Raw genomic sequence first — 21,089 nt, forward strand, 5'->3', positions numbered from 1 at the left:
CAAACATTTAGATGCTTTTGACAATCTTAATAACAGCAATATTTTGAATGTGCCTGTCTAACTTATTCTAACATTTTATTTTAAGCCTACAACTGTCCATTTGGTTTCACCTATAAAGCCTGCGCCAGATACAATGACAATTATTGTAAGGATGGGTAGGTATTTGTCATGCATTCTGAATTATCCAAATCTGTATCAAAACTTTTCATCACAAATGTACATATTTTGAAGTAGTGGTTTTGACAATTTTATTTTTAAAATGACCGTGCCTTTCATTACTGTCATATTGAATAAATATGACCTATAACTACAATCTTTATTTTCAGTGTGATGATATCTGGGGAGAGATTTGATGAGCGTGTTGAAGGTTGCTTTTGTCCAAATGGAATGATGCTGTCTGAGGATAGAACCCAATGTATTCCTTCATGCACTAGTGAGTAACTATGAAAGTGTACAATTACTTATAAATTATAACTAATATATCGATAAACACTAAGCACTGGCAAAGAGGGCATTCATTTAACAATGTGACACTTCTTTTTCCCCAGGATGCAAAGATAATGCAGGAAACCTAAGATACGTGAGTGTCTCCTCATTATTGTTTTACAAGTCTCTAATTTTTCTAAGTAAAATTATCTGACACTAAAATGCTCTGTAGCTTCAAGACAAAATTTTGCTGAGTTTTTTTTTAAATAAGATAATTACAATTCATTGAACTGCAATCTCTTTAGTCTCTTTTATGGATGTCATTATCTTTTGGCCATAATATATTATTTAAATACCCACATTAAAACGTGCTATCCAGTGACAATATGGAGTGGAATTTTTCCCTATCTGGAGTAACATAGGCAATGGCAAGGAAATTGGAAAAATGGACAAAAATTAAAAATTCAGAATCTCAATGTCAAGAAAGCATTTCCAAATGTTCCCCTTAAACCTGAAACGACATTTTCAGAATCTTGCAGCTGCCTTACTTCCATGGATTTGCATCTCATTAAATCTTCAATTCATCTCATTAAGTCACCACTTCCAACTCTCCTCTCCTTCCCTGAGAAACTAGGTGGCACAAATTCCTGACATGTAAATCAGAGTCACATCCTGGTGGCCACAGCTCGCCTGAGGCTTGTTTCAGACTTCAGCCGGCTCTGTCATCATCAAGTTTCTCTGCAGGCTCCATGAAGACCATCTTCCTCAAAACTTCACCTCTACAAGGTAGCAGCAGCAAGCCACCAGCCACACCATGTTACAGCACCTGCTGTCAATCCAACTCTCACACCACTTCAACCCTTCAGGTGTCCCTGAGCTCCAAAGTGAAGACTTGCATGATTCTGACAGATTGCTTAATGTCCAGGGACACACATGCACCTCATGCATCTCAGCAGGATGTATTCTATCCTTTAAGCTAGGTTTCTCAGCATTCATTCACTCTGCTTGGAGACTGCCAGGCTCTGTGGTTTGCATTCCTTTTCAGCTCAGAGAGAGAGACAGACAGTTTGTCACAGTGGGAAGCACTGAACCGTCAAGGGGTTGGTCCTGTCACTGTATGGCACATGCTATGTCAATTGTACACCCATAGCATGTGCCAACAGTTTACATACAGATACATTGTATGTGCTTCAAGCAAATCACCATGTGTGAAAGTCAAAGTGAAGCTGTACTAACTGGCCTCAAGGAGCCTATAGTCAGGGATCGCTGCCAATAGATAGTCAAGGGGCTTGTCCAATTCCAGTCCAGCGAGTTGAGCCACTGTCAGTTAGGCACTTGATCCCTGAGAGGTTGGGCATCCATGCCATCCGAGTTGGAGATTTGGCTTTGGTCAGTCCTGCAGGTCCAGTACGACCAATGCAAGGAGAACATATGGGGTCAGTCAGGGTGCTATAGAGTCAGCAGGTGGGCTATTTTTTGTCCCCGATAAGACACAGGGAATGATTTGAGTCTAATGAAAGTCAGTGCAAGACCAGTTAATGGTGAGGCAGGAGACATTGTGAGATATGTAGAAAGGGCAAGAAGGGTATGTAGCTTGGAAGAATTGGGTGCGTGAGTGCCATCCAGTGAACATCATGCAAGCCATACTGAGAGGTGCAATCCATGAGCCTTGGTGTGCAGTGTCAGAGTTTAAGCACATTGTGGCCCTATGAGTGGGCAATAGCAGAGAGGAGATGGTGGCACTTAACATTGTGGAACATAAAGGATCATCAACCTCTTCCTCTACTTCCAAGCATTCTGATAATCCAGGACACAGCACTGACACAGGCTGCCATTTGTTTCTAAGCTGGTTGGGTTTAGTGGCATGGACCCTGCTGATGTTCAACAGGAATAGGGACTGCCCTCCTCTCCACTACCCCATCCACAAGCTCCTCCAGCTTCCTGTCTGTAAAACAGGGACCGAGCTTTCCTTTTGGTCCATGTCGTCACATAACAATCGAGCACCACAGGGTGTGGGGCAGTTCCTGGTCTCCAGTGTGTGAATGATGGGAAGCTGGGTTTTATATTTGACACCCTTGGTATGAACGCTGGAAGCAATGGCAGGCATTACCAGCTCTCCTGTCACATAATTACACAAGAAGGGAGCGAAGACCCATGAATCCATAAGTAATGAGGGGAAGAAGAGATCATTATTTGAGAAAAGTCAATCCGAACCAGTCATTCTGGCAGACCTGGCAACATGAATCACACTAAGCAAAACACTTTAACCGAAAATAGTAAATGTAAGCCCATGATGAAACTGAGGAGTTCCAATTATACAATTTGATTTCGAATGTTACAGCACTGAAAAAGGCCATTAAGCTCATCAGTACTGTGCTGTCTCATTGAAAGTACTATAAAATTATTTCCATTTCTCTGCTTTTTTCCCATTGATCTTGCAAATTTTTTTTCTACAAATATATATTCAAATTCCCTTTGTAAAATTGAATCAAATAGCTGCTCCCTTTGAAGTCAGGCTTTTCAGCTTATATGGATATATTGCATGAAATAATTTTCTTCATTACATCCTTGTTCTGTTGTCACTCATCCTTAAACCTGCCTCCTATGTGTACTGACCTCCTGCCAACAGGAACAGTCTTCACCCACCTATTTATCAAATACCTTTATATTTTATTTGTCCTTTCTTATCCTGTTACTTTTTTAAGGATGTAAGCTGTAGAAGAATAATTTAACTTAGCAATCAACTCGTGATGTGATTTCAGGATACATTGATCTCCATCTACATTTTTATGAAACATGTATGATCACTCTTGACCTTAGCCCTTATTACAAAGTTTTCTCACATCCCATGCTTTCTTTCAATATTTTCTTATATTATCCCATACTGCATTAAACTACTTTATTTTTAAATCTTTAGTAATTGGCCTAAAAATTGCATTTGCTTTTATTAATGTTCAGTGTAAAGGAGCTCATCATGATGGTTAAAGGTTTTCCCAGCATTACCGAAGGATGGACTTGTTGATGCTTTGAACAATGGTTCAGTATCAATGTTTTAAACTCCAGTAGTTGTCACTGTGTAGATCCCTTCAGTTTAGATTAGTCACAGATTAAGAACCTTGCCGGTTGAATTTCTGGTTTGTGCTGTGTTATCTGATAATAGTCCAAGAAAAGTGGATGTTGAATCAACTGGGATTATACACATTGGAAATCCAGTGCAGGAACATTCCCGCTTATTGACAGTGGTGTGGTATCAATGACGTGTTCTGTGGCCACTCACTGCTCAGTTCACATATGAAGAACAATCTTCTGTACAATACTCAAACCAGTGAGTCAGCTAGACATTGCTGGTTTGTGCTACAAAATAATGCCAATAGTGCGGGTTCAATTCCTGTACCAATGAAGTTACCATGAAGGACTCTCCATCCTGACCTCTCCCCTCACCTGATCGGTGGTGACCTTCGGGTTAAACTCACTACCAGTCATATCTTTCTCTCTACTGAGAGAGTAGCCCTATGGTCTGGTAAGACAATGGTGACTCTTTCTGTACATAGTGACATATATGTGGTGTAATGCTACTGAATGGAAAATCCAGGACCCCAGTCTAATGTTCTGAGGATGTATTCAAATCCCACCATTTCAGACGGTGAAACTTGAATTAAATAAAAATTAGTTAAATGGCAGGAATGTAACCATTCTCAATTGTTGTGATAACCGATCTAGTTTATTGATGCCCTTTAAGGAAGGGGTCTGCCACCGTTACCTGCTCTGGCTAGATGTGACTTCAGGCCCATAGCAATGTGGTTGAACCTTAATGGTCCTCTGGGCAATAAATGCTGACCCAGACCGGGTCACCAACATACCATGAATGAATTTTACAAAAGACCTTTTTTGCCTCCTTAGCGTGTTCATTATAGCAGTGCGAGCATTGAAACAGAGTCGTTTCAGGGTATTCAACACAGTCGGATGGATTCTACCCGAGACATCAAATCTCACCTGACATCAACAAAATCAAGCCTGGCAGGAATTGCTCAATAGAAATCATAAATAGGAATCTTAGCCGATTATGTCAGTCCAATCCTGTGCCATTAAGGGAAATTGTAATGATCTAAATCTTCTGCCAGCTGGGTTTGGTTATCTTGATGGACAGCCTAAATTTTCCTGGACTATGTGGCTTAACTATTCACTGCCACAAACATTTGAACCACTTGGAAGGGTCTCCTAACTTCTTTGATTTAACATAATTTTTCTAACAACATTTCTCTGCTTTCCTTTTCCAGGAAGGTGAAAGTTGGTCTCATCCCAATGATACATGTATCCACTACCAATGTTCAGGAGGTGTGGTGACAAAGACACAAATAACATGTTCATCTCGTCCAACCTGTGATGAGGTCAGTGCAGACTTGTACATGGTTTTAGTACCTTATTGTTTGTTATGAGGTGGAGGTGGAGGTGTTGGACTGGGCTGGACAAGGTCAGAAGTCACAGAACACCAGGTTATAGGGCAACAAGTTTATTTGAAATCACAAGCTTTCGGAGCACTACCTGATGAAAGGGTTGTGCTCTGAAAGCTTGTGATTTCAAATAAACCTGTTGCACTATAACCTGGTGTCGTGTGACTTCTGACTGTGATGTGCTATAACACTGAAGTATTCATTTGTTTTTCTACAATCTCCGAGCACTAAAAAGAGAAATAACCTAAAATTAGAGGAGAAAACGTTCTACCACTATTAACTTTTAGAATTCACTTTTAATATTAAATGAGGATTAGGTGGGGCAGTGAAGAAATACCTATTCAGGATTTGAATGGTATAATAAATCATTAAACTGTTCCTTAATCTCAGTAACCAGGGTTTTAATGCAGGTCAGACAGATGTGATAAATGCGCTTCTGTTTGCTGAAAGTTTTTACTCAAAGGATAATTGGCTAAACTCATGGCTGTTGTTCAGAGTTTGGGTCTGCAGTTCAACAGTGTCTTTAATTTTGATCAAATTTAAAACAATTAACAATCTTATCTGAGAGGTGAAACTCTAAATTGGAAATAAAAATCAGATGCAATAATAGATTTTAAGAGGGTGGAATTGGAACTGTTGATGAGACAGAGTAAATGGAATTTTAACCTGCACTTGGATATGCCATTTTGGCCCAAATGATCTTGTGGTAAGCCTAAGCCATTCTGAGTGAATAACAGCCTTCTCTCTGTAATTTAAGTGAGTTGATTTCTGGCTTCTTAATTCTGGCCATCATGTCCACAATACTATAAAAACACGCAATATTCCTCAAATCCATACATTGTTGTAGTACAACACAGTTCTGAAGTTCATATACATAGACAGAAAAAAAAGACAGTGTTTTCTGCCACAATGCTTAGTTGTCACTGATTATCTTCACTGCTGACTCTGACACAAAAATATCTACTTTTGTGCAGCACTGGCCTAAAATGTACATTAAAAGTCAAAAGATCAATAATGAGCTGTTTGAAGCAAAGATAAAATTGAAAGTGAGCTATAAAATGCACTCGTAACTTACTTTAAGCATCAAGCATGACTGGAGTGTGTGGCTCAACCAGTCCATGACAGCACTTACTCTCCATACAGGCAACCAATTCTAAACATAACTGTCCACACTGTTCCCATATCTCCTCTACGAGTATTCATTAATATACTTGAAACAAATATTCTTGCCTTTGCCTTCAAAAGCAAATGTGCTTTGAGAATAAATGGCCATTCTTTCCAGGGACACTTAAGAAAATACAACTGGAATTTATTAATCGTAATCTGCATTTTCTATAACATGGGAACTCCAGCAGCAGGTGGCAACGGTGGTGGAGGGCACTGAGCAGGGGAGCTAAGTAATCTTCTCAGACCTCCAGCAGTAAAAGGTGACAATGAGAGAGGGATGTTGGAACAAACCCACATGGCCATTCCATGTGTATAGTATTCCTTGTTTATTGTTCATTTTTTCCTGTTTGTGATGCCCCAATGCCAGTGGAATAAAGAATCCCTCCATCATTATCTTTGGGCTGTATGTATGTTTGAGTTGCATGTAATATCTGTATAGTTAGCGCATCTTCCACATTCAACACTAGTATAAACTGTAAAACAATGTATATTGTGCAACCAGGACAATTTAGTATTTTCTGTCTGTTTAGGCTAACAAAACATGGGATAGCTATCACTGCTGCTACGACTGTCATCAGGAATGTAAGCATTTCATTTTGTGTACTTTTGACTATTTCAACTGTTTATTCTTCCTTGAAATAATTTATTGAACACCTTGCTTAAACAAGCTGCTGTGGCTCTGAGTTTCATCTTCTGTATATGTTATGAATCAGTCAGCTGAGAAAAGTGACTATATTTCAAGAGTATTTAATATGACAATGAACTACTTTGGAGTCTGCTAAGGTTAATTTGAATTTGGAAAACTGCATGTTCTTTTCTTTCTATATCAACACGCATTGAGACATGAGATATGATTGACAGGTTTCCACTTGACTTCACAATTGTGAGATCAATGCTTTGGCTTTCCTGCTGACTGATGGGTCAGATGCTGAAGTAACTGCTCCAATACCAGATTGGCGAAGTACTGAAGCAGCACAAAAATATGTCATCAATTCAGTGCAGTTCAACAAAGAATTTTGACCTCCCAGCATTGGAATTGTGATTGTACATCCTTCCTAATTATGTTAAGCTAATGAACTGATTTTATGGATCACGGGAAAGCCAACACCACATATGATCGGGCAGAACTCCTGCCCAGCTGCCACTTTAACCTCTGCACAGATCCAGTGGAAATTTAAAACACAATTTCGAAGGTGCAATTTAGTTCTTGTCTTTTTAAGCAAGATTTCCATTCCAACAGCAATGTGTGGAAAGCGAATTGCATATTTATACCAATCAGCAGAATCATTAATGTTCAATTATTTCCTTTAAAGATGATGGTCTAAGCTTATTTTACATCTGAGGGAAATCTAATAAAAATTTCTTCTGCTGGTGTCTCTTGTCGATAGCTTAAAAGGTTTTGTTCTTCAAAAGAAAAAATCCTGTTGCCTCTTTCATTTCTTAAAGTCAATTGATCTATTTGTACCAGTTGAGTATAACGCAACGTAAATTTTTTGAAAATAATGTTCTGATTAATTCTTCCCAACACCTACAGTAAAACTCTGCAAAGTAAATAAGAAACAACTCAATGTCACGAAGAATGGCTGTTCAGCAAACATTGAGGTGCAAGTATGTGATGGATACTGTGAATCATTTGCCATGTAAGTAATTTGATTTAACATTTTTGTATGTTTTAAACAAAATTGTGAATCAAACTAAAGTTCAAAATAAGCTTGATATGTACAGCAGGTCAATGAACTCTGTTGTAGCAAAGAGACAATAAATGGTTTAGACCTATACACTTTCAATTGATGAAAAGCACATGAATAGAAATGGAAAGTGGGGAGAGCATAAGACAAGAAAACGCAGGGATGGAATGACTGTTGGATTATGCTAACTATTATATAAGTCAATGAATCGATAAATCAAAGTCTTTAATGCCTATAACAGGCTTCTAACTCTTTCTCCAACTCTTCCCTTGATGATGCAGACATAATGCTACAAATTACAAACCTCCTTTCACTACTTTAAGCGATTTCCTTTAAACGTCTGAGTTATCCACTCATTCCTATCAGCTTGCTATATCATTGGATGGTTTATGAACCACCATGTAATAATTCATATCAAAATCTGTTCAGACCATTTGTATAATAGGTCCAAAGGTCTCTGAAGAGACTCAAGCATGGAATTTACTGGCCGAAATTAGATCGTGTGTGATAAAACCAACTGCTGAATTCCTTTTCTCCTCAGTGGAAATTTCCTTCTTCTCATCCCCTGATTTTCTAAGGACCCCAATTTGATAGAGGAGGGGGAAGCATAGACCAGGAAAATGGCTGATCTCAGTGCTTCCTGTCTTTTATATCACAGAATGAAAGGGATGGAAAGTATTTCTGAGTACATTGGCAGAAAACCTACTGAAGGCCTTTTATAGTGGTTGAAAGTCGAGCAATTGTCATCCAGTTCCAGTGCAAAATCATCAAATTTCATAAATATGTGCAGCTTATGCAGTTTCAACTTTTCCACCTTATTTCAATTTGAGAATTGTCAAAATATTACATACTATGAATTACACTGAATTACTTGCTTATATTTTCATTAATTTCACGCTGGATAAATACCTTGACATCATCTTGATGCTAGGCTTGTGAATAAAATACATAATTGAATAAGGTAACAGGTTAACTGGATTGAATGACAACCTAATTGGGATCTTGTTCTTTTTCAGGTTCAATCCCGAAATGAATGGCATGGAACGAAAATGTTCCTGCTGCAATGAAAATGAAACTGAGACAAAAGCAGTGATGCTGCAATGCCCCAATGGAACGACTCAACAATATTCATATATTTCTGTAAAGTCATGCCAGTGTAAAATCTGTGCAGGAAGCCAAGTATCTTAATGTCACACTCACATAGCTAACTAGCTGAACATATTTCAGTTGATGCTTAAATTGGAAATTGACTTCTAAAGTCAAAGACTCTTTTTCTTTATGAATTCTGTTTGATTGGTATCATCTAATGGTGATAAAATAATATTGTAAAGTTTCATTTACTCCTAACTACTTCTTTTAAACTGTGGGAATGCAGTCTATTCATAACACGTCATTGATCTGTTTCAAACCTTTCGCTTGTTTAATGGCAAATTAAAATCAATAAAGCTTACTCCATATGAACTTATCCTTGCAATTTGCATGTTGTCATATTTGTTCCATTATTTTAAATACAATTGTATGTGAAAGAAACATAATTTGTTTACAATTTAAATTCACCAACTCTGCACTCCTATTTATGGTACCAGTTCTCCAACTATTATGGTAAAGGATTTGGCAAGTTAAATGGAAATAAACTTGAAGTTCTGTCAATTCTGATATGTAACACAGCCACTCAGTACAGCATCGGGAAGTTTGGACAGACAGCAGAACATTGAGAACCATGCGTCTGACAATGTTGTGCTAATAACAGTTAATATAACCTACATATAATTGCTGTAATTATTTCAGATTTCCAGTGTAGTGATTAAAATAAGGTCAGCCAGGTGGATCTCAGAATATAAGGTCCTTGAGCGGGGGTGTTAACCTGGGTCCAATCAGGCAGTCCTGGCTGACAGATATAAACAGGGGTGTCAGAGATTCTGTTCACTCTGAGAGTTGGCTCTGAGGGAGCTGGATCAGTGTCAAGTAATCTCCACATATAAGTAAAGGGTGACTTGGTGACCCTATAGAGTTATTTCAGTGGCAATGAAAGAAAAGCATACTCCTTAAGAAATTTACTTGCAATATTCGTGTTTGAGTTGGGATAAGCATTTCTGGCATGAAGCCGTTATTTGGGGAACTGACTCGCTCCATCCTGCATTGGAAGACTGGGCCCAGTAGCTGGAAAGAATGCATTACCTTTTTCAGGCAAATAACACTGGGGCAGATGGAAAGCAAAGAGTAATTCTCCTGGCAGCTTGTGGACCCGCAGCTTTTTCAGTTATTAGGAGTCTAACTTCCTCTGTGCACCAAAAAAACATTTCAAGAGTTGGGATTTAGTTAAGGAATGTTACGACCCCAACCCGCATCTAATTCTGAGGCACTATCAGTTTTACTCAGCAATTTGACAACCTGAGGAATCCATATCAGGATTTTTGACTAGGTGAAAATGACTGGCAGAGGCATGTGGCTTTGGTTTTACCCTTAAGGAAATGATATAACCATGCAAAAGAGCCTACGAGCTGAAGCCCACCTAGACATCAACAGGCACCACAACTGGCTTTATCATTGGGAAATATAACAAATGGAATATATGAGTTGCAGGGTATTCCAACAGAAGGGGACATCCTTGCCTGGCTGACTGCACTTGGGGAGCACCACTTGAGTGAAGGCAATTGCAGTGCCTCGCTCAGGACATATCCTGACAGAGGGACTGTAGGTCAACCCACACCAAAAGTGCAAAACAAAACCAAGCCTCAGCTAAATGGTTAAAAGTTTCTTCAAGCCATTGCAGTTGCTGCCAGTATGCTTACTTAAGACAGCAAAAGAGTAAGAGAACTCATCCAGGAGAATGCACACCCTGGAAAGTCAACACACATCTAGTTTTCAATAGTTAAATTGCTTGGCAACATTCAAATCATAAGTAATCATAATAAAGATCTGGTTAAATTGTCACCTGGTTCTAATGGAGGTCGATACTGGTGCGGCCATTTCAGTAATCACTAAACAAAATTCGCTCTGGACTCCAACCCTTATATTTGCACAATCTATACCGGGGAACCTTTACAGTTTAAGGGTACAACTTCAGTTCTGGTCTCAAGAAGCAGCTGGTTCAGTTACCACTAATTGTAGTAAAAGGATCGGGACCAAAATTGATGGGGCAAAATTAGTTGAGAAAGATTCACCTTGATTGACTCAGCATTTTTTGATTAGAACATGACTGCCTGAGTGAAGTCCTAGTTAGGAGGTTTTTCAGGAAGGTCTCGGGACTATCATAGGAGTCAAGACCATTTTGCATGTTGACCAGGAAGCAATTCCACGATTTTGCAAGGCCTGCCCCATGCCTCTTGCCTTGCGGGCAAAAGTAGAGGCAGAAAATCAGAAGGCTGGAAAGCGAAGGAAACCAGCCCAGTTTGCAGAATGGGCAGCACCAGTCATACCGATTGTGAAGCCTGATGGGTTGGTTCACCTTCGTGGGAATTTTAAACAAATGGTAAACTGCTTTCTGTAGCTGGTAAAATAAACAATCCCTCGCATAAAGGATTTATACACAAGCTGGCAGGTGGTGAGGGCGGGGGGGCTGACCATCATGAAGCTGGACACGAACCATATGTACTTGCAATTGCAGTTAGATGAGAATTGCCAGAAGTATATTACAATTAATACCCATAAGGCTTTGTACCAATGCACAAAACTGCCATCTGGGGTGTCATCAGCCTGTGCAATTTTTCAATAAACAATGGAGAACATTTTACAAGGTTTACCTCAGGTCACCATTTAACTAGATGACATGCTAATATTAGGGAACTGCAATCAGAGACCTTGGAAATAGTCCTTAGACATTTCTCCTCGGCATGTGTACACATTAGAAGGGAAACATGGGCTGATGAATTATTATAGAAAGTTCATACATAACTTGGCATCAACTCTTTAAAAAGGGTCAGCCTAGGAAATAGCTGTGTGGCCAAGCCATTGCTTCCAGTGAACTTAGCACACTATGATACCAAACGAGATCTGGTATTAACATGTGATGCCTCCCCATATGACATCTGGGTAGCAGTAGCTCATAGGTGGCCCAATGGAGCGGGACACCCAATAGTGTATGCATCTAGGACTTCGGCTAATGAAGAGCATAAACATGCCCAGATTGAGAACGAACGTTTGGCGGTCACATTTAGAGTCAGGAAGTTCAGCAATATCTTTACGAACATAAATTTGTAATAATAACAGATCGCAAACTGCTGCTAGGGCTACATAAAGAGTACAAGGCAATCCCATCCATAGCTTCAGGCTACATTCAGCAGTGGGCTCTAATACAAAGTGCGTATAATTACAAGTTGGAACACTGTCAGGGGCCCAAGTAATAAATGTGGGTGCATTGTGCCGCCTCCCACTGGTGGATACACCACTGGTGATACTGCCACTGGAAGATTCCATAATGGTTTTACATTTTCTGGATACACTTCCCTTCACAGCTGACGATATCAGAATTTGGATGCATAAAGATCCAGTCCTGGCAAAAATAAAACAGCTGGTGGTGATGTGAGAAACCAAAAGAACCGTCACAACCAGCACTGAAACCTTTTTTGGACCCAGAGAGACCAGATCACATTAGAGGATGGAATTTTATTATGGGGAGCAAGAGCGATTGTCCTGAGCGAAGGTGGCCACCAGATACTGGCTGAACTCCACCAAGGTCATCCAGGGGTTTCCAAAATGAAGATGTTGGCGAAAAGTTATTTTCTGGGCAGGATTGAATGCAGACATAGCTGCATTGGTGGGACAGGGCCCAGAGTGTCAAGAAGGACAAAAATTACCGACAGCAGTTCTCCCACATTTGTGGGAATGGCCAAGTAAGCCGCAGACTTGGTTACAAGTTGACGATGCAGGTCCTTTCACACGTACAATGCTCTTAGTCATTGTGGACACCCACTCAAAGCAGCTGGACATGCATGTTTAAAGTGATTTGTCCGTGTACAATTGCCCCAGCCACCACCCACCCAACACAACACACACACACACACACACAACCTGAGTCATTCCTATAAAATGCCTGATGGGTGCACAAGTACATTATTTGTCATATTTTCATTCTGTAATAAAATGACAAATTCATCAATGATTCTCTAATGTCTTTTCATGTAGGATTTAGCACAACAATTATAAAGGAGGAGGAAATAAGAGGTTAGGATTTCAAAACAGTTGTGTACAGACTGGTGCCAGGCTGGTGCCCAACTTTTTGAGTGTTATGGGAGAAGCACCCACCCAGGCACTTGGTGAATATTTCACCACTTGTGACTTATGCCTTGTGGATGATGGACAGGCTTTGGGGAGTCAAAAGGTGAGATACTTACCTAGTCTTTGACCTGCTCTTGTAGCCACCGTATTTATCTGGAAGATCCAGTTCAGTTTCTGGTCAATGGTTACTCACTGGATGTTGATAGTGTGGGATCCAGAGATCAGACAAAGACCATCATACTTTAACCAGAAATATGCAAGGAACAGTTCTGTTTCACTGCAATAAGGTGACATCAGAAGCTATTCTTGTGTAACACAACTTACATGAGAAGTGCGACAAAAAGTAAATATCAAGACATTGCGGGTACTCTTTGCAGTCCATAGAGAGGCCTTTGATTCAGTCCAGCCCACAGCCCTAATTGTGCTTTGAATAAACGCATTATTGGGTATACGCATTATTGAATATGGCTCTTTCAAAGACTTTACAAACATGCAAATTGTGTGATGTGTGTACACGGAGCTAAGACGTAGCCACTGACAAGGGAGTCAGCCAAATAATTCAGCTGTCACCACTCCCGTTCATTCCAGGGTTTATACATCCCAGGCAGATTAACACTTACCCACCTACAGCAAACGAGTCAATCCTCAAATAAATAAAACCACTAATCCCATGTTAAGCCTTTTGATTGCTCTGAAATATGTTTTTAAACTCACCCATTGAGTAAGTACACCACCAATTTCACAGAAAAAGGTTTCTTACACCCTCCTATCCTATACTTCACACAACCAGTCAGGATGTATTTTTAATTTGATTTCCATGTTTCATTAAAAACCACAACCTTTGGACTTTGTATCTTAAATATTTCCTTTGCCAATGTAACCAAAGTGAAGTACATGTACCGATGCCAATGGTCACTTCCAGGAACTATTCTAAATATTTAGCTTCAGGGTGGTATTGTTTAGATTGAGAACATATGCCTCTACCATTTTTTTGAAGTTCTACTTCCTTTCTGTACCTTTGCTTTGCATACTTGTCAAGTGTCCATTCATTGTCTTCTAGGTAACCCTTCTGAATTTCTGGGAAATTATAGATGTGATGAAAATCAGGCCTGTGAAAGCTCTGTGTCTCTGTATGATGCTTTATAATTCTGCAAAGGATTTTCCAATGGTGCACATTTGTTTTCTCTTCATTATATCTTCATATAGTCACTTTTTCTAGTAAACTTATCGAATATTCATCATCAAATTTGTTATTAACAAGTTAACGAGCTCTGTAATGCAGAGAAATATTGCTGTATGTATAAACTAATTAAGCTGTATTAATACACTGTCACATACAGGTTATATAGTAGTTTGCAACAATTACAGCTTGCATTAATATACTGTCTCAATTGTATGAAAACAATAGCAGGACACAAAGGCATAGTAATCCCAAGGTCCAGGCTAATGCTCTGGGGAAAGGGGCTCAGCTTCCACCATCGCTAGAAGAATAAAAGTTAGTCTCAGTAATAATGACCATGTTACATGATCATTTGATGCCAGCCACTGCCAACATGCAGTTGAATATATAGCTGGCACAAACTCATTTTCTGACTAACTTTTCTTATCTGAAGTATTGGAGGACAATCAGGGGTAGTCTATTGAGAAGAAGCTCTGTGATGAGAAATCCCATACCTGAATCTCCAAAGCCTGTCGACCATCTACAAGATACAAGACCTTCCCATCTGCCTGGATGAATACACCTCACGCAACCGTCAAGAAGGTCAACACCATGGAGAGCACTTTATAAACTCACAATGTCTATCGCCTAGAATGACAGCAGCAACAAATGCATGGGGCACTACTATTTGCATGGGCCCTTCAAAACCAAACACCACACTGACTTGGAACTATAGCACTGCTCCTTCACTGGCACTGGCTCAAAATCCCAAAACTCCTTTCCGAACAGCACTGTGGTCGTGTTTCCAGCACATGGATTTTAGCAGTTCGAGAAGACAGCCCACCACCATCTTCTCCTGCGCTCTCAGGGAAGTGTAATAAATTCTTGTCTAGCTAGTCCAGCCACATCCCATGAAATAATATTTTTTTAAAGAAACCCAAAGCTCTTCAGAAGAGCACAATCTAACAAAAAGAAGGAGAAATTAGTGGAGATAATCAAAAGCTTCGTCAAAAAGAGAACTTAAAGAGCATCTTAAAGGAGGATGGTGGTCGAAAGGTTTTGGAAAGCAGTTTCACAGTGTTATAGCTCTGATGTCTGTAGACATGGTTGCCGATGTAAGGATGAAGTAAGTGGGGAGGGAGTTGGAGGAACATTGAGGGCTGGATCTTCTAGTCTTTGGCTAAGTCAAATTGTGTTGATCTTTTGAGCTGTTTTCACCGTAAGGCCTATTGTAATTTCTTTAGCTACATCCGCTAAAGTGCGCCAACTCAACGCCACCCTGTCCCTATTGCCCACTGTAGAACTCAATCTTGTCATTGTCCAGTAGAAGAACGTTACCTATAGGTAAGCAAGTGGAAAAACATGAAATTTTATTTATAGAAAACAAAATTAATGCCAACAGAGGCTGAACTACACCATCATAATGTTATGGATATCTGCATCATGACCAAAGATTAGTTTCCTATCAACATTTGAATGTTGCTCTCTGTTCTTATCCATTGCAAAGAAGTATCAATCAGGTTCTGTCTGGCTTCTAATACCCACCACTGCTGACCTCTGTCAAGGACCACAACAGCTCCCTACTCCCCAGTTTCTGGTCCTCGTCCTTTGAAGACTTTGTTCATTCCCTCAGTTCCTCAGCATCCGGCACATCATTCTCGTTGCTGCTCCAATTGTGCAGAGCACAGCATGCTACACCCTGTCGAAACTGACCTGGAGCATGTCCCCAGACTGGACCAAGCAGCAGAACCACATCTCCGCTGCAGTCTTGATCGAGGCACGGGCAGCACTGTTTCTGTATGCTGCGTCAGTCCAGGAGTTTCATGATCACGTGATGCCAGGGTAATGGGCACACACCTCCAGGACATGGTAACAGCGATCACAGATCACCCGAACATTAGTGGAATGGAACCCCTTCCTGTTGTTGATTTTTGCAGTGTTGTGATTCTGCCCTCTCAGTGCCATATGTGTATAGTTGATGGTTCCCTACACTTAGAGGATCCCAGTAATGCTCCTGAATCCTACTGCTTAGACGCAACACTGACCTTCTCATGGTGAATGATTGAGCCAGTGTGACCTTGCACAATTGGCATTGGTCACTGAGTCACTGGATTCAAAACTTTATTCTGTTTTCTCTTTACAGCTGCTGGCAGACCTGTTGAGTAGCTTCAGCGATTTCGGTTTTTGCTTGGCCTGCCCTGATATATTAGTGGTGTTTGACTGAGATATCCTACACAAAATCCATCACTCCCTGGAAGGAGCCAGTTGCATAACACCACAGTGACCTTCACAGCCACAGGAGGAGGACATCCTCCCATTCCTGCAGCCATCAGGACCAGCATCCAGCATCCAGCACAGCTTCAACTCCACGTCCCGGGACAAATGAAACCTGTATCAGCACTGTGCCTCACTCATCCCCAGGAAATGGAGCCACGTCTGGAAGTCTCTGGGTCTCCTGTACACACTATGCATCTTGAGGGTCCTTCTTTTTGTCACCTCGCCCTGAACAGAGTGCTCATTCTCCTGTGTGGGACCCTGCTGTTGCTGCTGGGCTTATCATCAGGCCAACTCCTCCCGAATCCATCGCCACCTTCTTAAGGAAGCAGCCCAAGTGACCAACATATTACCAGAAGCAGGGCACAAGACTGTCATTGTAAAGGAGTGAAATTGGGCAGGGAAAGAGTGAAACAGTTTCTTAGACATCAGAACTGGCATCAGTAGTGAACCCTGAAGATGAGGACTGAGCACTTCAGCACAGACAGAGGCATTCTAGATACAGATAACAGAGCACATATTTCCATCCTCATCCCCATTCAGGCTCAGCTTGTGCAGCAACTTGTTGAAGGTACCATGTTGGCTGAGTGACCACCCAATGTCATTTAAGAGGGAGTTCCTGGAGTGCAATACCATCCTTCCAAATCTGGGCCTGTATCAAACACAATCTGAACAATATGCACGCTTGGCCTTGTTGAGTTCCCTTTTAGGAGATTCCTTTGCACTTGATACAAACGCAATACACCAACTTCTGTGAAAAGCCACAGTTTATTTAAGCAAGTACAAGCTTTGGAGGATCACTTAACAGTCTTCGCAGGGCTTGCGGAGCCGTGTCAAGCGATGCTCTCTGTAAGGGAACCGTCCTCCCTTTATATAGGTTTTTACAGCACAGTCAGACATGCATACAAGATATAATTGTTTTCCCCCCCATAATAACTTAATCATCTAACAGTAAAACAAAGGTTAGCTGCCTAAAAACAATGTGTAAGATGAGATAGTTCCTTATCGTTTTAGCATTTACAGAGAGCAGAGTGTAATTAGATTATCACCTTTTGTCTGCGAGATCTTTTTAGCCTTAGTTCAACATTTACAGAGAGCAGAGTATAATTAGATTACCCCATTTTGTCTGCGAGACAGGGGCGCCCACGAAGCACCTAATTTCTTATATGTCAGCAGAACAGATATTAACCCTTTAACATTTCAGCCTGACAAGTGACAAGTACCATTTATGCCCAACAATTGCCAGGCAATGACCATCTCCATTAAGAAATAATCTAACCTGCGCCCCTTGATGTTCAGTGGTGTTACCATCACTGAATCCCCCACAATCAACATCCTTGGGTTACCATTGACCAAAAACTCAACCGGTCTCACCGCATAAACACGGTGGCTACCAAGAGTAGGTAAGAGACTAGGAATACTGTGGTGAGTAACTCCTGAGTCCCCAAGACCTGCCCATCATCTACAAGGCACAAGACAGGAGTGTGATGAAATACTGTCCATCCACTTGTATGACAACATCCAAGACAAAGCAGCCTGCTTGATTGGCACCACACCCACAAAAACATCCACTCCCTCCATCACCAATGCTCTGTAGCAGCAGTGTGTACTACTTACAAGATGCATTGCAGAAATTTACCAAAGATCCTCAGACAGCACCTTCCAAACCCAAAACCACTTCCATCTGGAAAGACAAGAGCAGCAGATGTATGGGAACACCACCATCTGAAAGTTCCCTCCGAGCCACTTACCGTCCTGACTTGGAAATATAACGTCAAAATCCTGGAATTTCCTCCATAATGGCATTGCGGGTCAACCCACAGCAGGTGAACTGCAACAGTTTGAGGCAACGGCTCATCAGCATTTTCTCAAGGGCAACTAGAGACAAGCAATAAATGCTGGCCACCCTATGTCCATGAATGAATAAAATAAAAAAAACTAAACGTCTCACTCAATTCAGCACAAACTATCATAACTCTCACATGACAGAGAAGGACTTGAACTTGTAAGACTCACATAGGACCCCTAGAAGTTGTATGAATAGTAGCTCTCCTCCAGCCAGCAGTGGCCTTTTGTCACTGATAACTTCTACATTATTGAGATACTCAAGTTGAATTTGCAAGCACCAATTACAAATCACCTTTGATCAGCATTTGACCTCGAAGCTCCTTCTGCAGGTATAGCAAATGGGTGGTGAAATGATTGCAAAACCAGAGGAGCTGGGCTTTGTAATTACCTGCTTCATGTTTTTTTTTGCTACAATATTGTGACAACCAGCAAATATGGACCTCATTGTTTGGCCCGTCAAACTTGCAATGACTCAACCCACCCTGGGCACTGTTCTAATCATGCTTCACACATGGAGAAGGGAAGGTGACGACAGGGAATGCAGTTCATTGTGGACACCATCGGCATTAGGCCCTATCTCATCATCAGGAACCCCTCCCACAGAGCTTCCATGTGGCCTATCAGCTCACACTACCTCAATGGCTCATTTCCACCCAGTGCCAACTAACCCTGTGTGCAGAGCAATCACATTAACTTCACCTACAACTTGTCCTCCCTGCCCCCTGAACTCCAACATCACACCTTAATGATAGCCACCCTGCTCCTCTAGGTCCCCTCTGTGTTTCCCCACAGTCACATGATGTCCTGCCAGAAGCAGAACTAAATGACACAGTTAAAACTAGATGAATGTAAGTCATTCATACAGATTGATAGGAACTATATTCATCTTGTTTATATATTACTATTGGGAACTTACCTAGTGGAGGTCGTGATGCTGGTCATATTTAATAAAGACTCCTTCCATAGGCTATGCCATCCAAAGTATTCCCCAACCCCTTCACCTATGAACACAAGGATGAGAATTTTAAATTCAGGGTGTTTGAAGACCAGAATTAGAAAGCGCATGGCTGTTGTTTCTGGCTGCATTTATAGCAGAAACACAAACACTGATGGAGCTACAAAATAAATAAAGGGTGTAACACAAACAAACATTTTTAAAGTAGGAAACTCATCTTTATAAAAGGTAGTTTTTCAAGAACATTATTTTATTGGATTTGACTTTTTGTTACATCTGCAGGAAATATTGTATAAATATACAAAAAATATACAAATCTGTCCAACATGGCACAGTCTATATCAAACCATTGAACACACCCAAATTCCTTCCCCACAGTCACATGATGTCCTGCCAGAAGCAGAACTAAATGACACATTAAAACTAGATGAATCTAAGTCATTCTAGCAGATTGATAGGAAATATGTTAATCTTGTTTATACATTACTACTGGGAACTTACCTACTCTTGAAGAGACCTGCAGTAATCTTTCTAAGGTTATGGCTGGTTACGGCACTTAATGCCTGTACTAATTGGCAGACTAAGCTCTGTTTGTGGGCTCTTTGGCATTTTATCAGGACCTTCTCAATGTCATAGAACTCCAAATAGCAAATGAAAGTGAGGGCCTTGTGGGATCTCCGAAGGAGCTGACAATCACTTTTACAATGCTGCATTGCTAACTCAATAATAACCATGCGTTGAAAGATTAAAGTGTTGACCCTAACAATTTAGTACTCCTGACATTGAAATGAGGAAAAGTTGTGGACATTAGTTACTCAATATTTATTCATGTAGTAAACCATACAGTGATGCATGACCATCTGATTAAAATACAATCAGGCATGAAGCATATGGGAGCTCTGAAATCTTACACAATCAAATTTCCACTGAAAGGGATCCTGCTGGAAAATGGAGATTTCTAGGGCCCATTGCTTGAGAGCTATAAATGGCCTTAAATTTCCAAAAATGGTGCCAGTGTTGCCTATACAAGCTTATAGAGCACATTGTGCCTGCTGTTATGTTGGAGTAATTGTCAGCCTGTATACAGTGAACAAATACCAGACATTTGTAGAATATCACGAGGGGAATCTGCATGCAACATTGATTCAACACCAGTGTTTCCATTATGGATCTCAATGTTCCTTTCTAACCTCACACAGATGAGTGTGGTCAGAAACAGAAATGACCTTTCATCTGTGCTGCATGAAGACAACATCAATTCTAATCATAGAATCCCTACAGTGTGGAAACAGGCCCTTCAGCCCAACAAGCCCACACCAACCCTCAGAGCATCCCACCCAGACCCATTCCCCTAATCTACACACCCCTGAACACTATGGGCAATTTAGCATGGCCACTCCACCTAACCTGCACATCTTTGGACTGTGGGACGAAACCGGAGCACCCGGAGGAAATCCATGCAGACACGGGGAGAACGTGCAAACTCCACACAGACAGTCACCCGAGGGTGGAATCGAACCCGGGTCCCTGGTGCTGTGAGGCACCAGTGCTAACCACTGAGCCATCATGCTGCCCTTTCTCAGCCTACTGTCCCAGTATTCCCAGGCAGTCTCCCATCCAAGTACTAACCAGGCCTGAGTCTGCTTAGCCTTACGAGATCAGACGAGATCAGGCGCTTTCAGACTAGTATGGCCGTAGGCAATTGAATACATAAGCCGTGATTATAATTCTATAAATGTTTGGTGATTTCCAAAGTTCTTTCAAGTAGATCAGTTCTCCAGGAAGTGCTGTGAAATTTGCTGAAGGATTGTTTGCTGACGTCTGCATAAACCAGCTGCTGCCAGCCATTGTTTCACGAGCATTCTTTCCACTTGGAACACAGCATCACTGGGAGGAGGAGAAAA

General features: G+C 40.9%; 1 protein-coding gene and 1 pseudogene across 1 annotated transcript in view; one reads left to right on the forward strand and one right to left on the reverse strand.

The window, feature by feature from the left end:
• LOC109912410 (mucin-2-like) overlaps window positions 1-9,197 on the forward strand; it is a 29,920-nt gene extending 20,723 nt beyond the window's left edge. The window contains exons 16-22 of the mRNA XM_048610578.1: window positions 86-155; window positions 327-433; window positions 549-580; window positions 4,704-4,814; window positions 6,575-6,626; window positions 7,579-7,684; window positions 8,749-9,197. Of these exons, the coding sequence (XP_048466535.1) occupies window positions 86-155; window positions 327-433; window positions 549-580; window positions 4,704-4,814; window positions 6,575-6,626; window positions 7,579-7,684; window positions 8,749-8,920 (650 nt within the window). The 3' untranslated portion in view covers window positions 8,921-9,197. The remainder of the gene's footprint in view (window positions 1-85; window positions 156-326; window positions 434-548; window positions 581-4,703; window positions 4,815-6,574; window positions 6,627-7,578; window positions 7,685-8,748) is intronic.
• An 11,569-nt stretch (window positions 9,198-20,766) lies between these two features.
• LOC125485822 lies at window positions 20,767-20,885 on the reverse strand (annotated as a pseudogene).
• Between the last annotated feature and the right edge of the window lie 204 nt (window positions 20,886-21,089).

This window comes from Rhincodon typus, chromosome 22, assembly GCF_021869965.1.
Source record: "Rhincodon typus isolate 14 chromosome 22, sRhiTyp1.1, whole genome shotgun sequence".
Lineage (NCBI taxonomy): Eukaryota > Metazoa > Chordata > Chondrichthyes > Orectolobiformes > Rhincodontidae > Rhincodon > Rhincodon typus.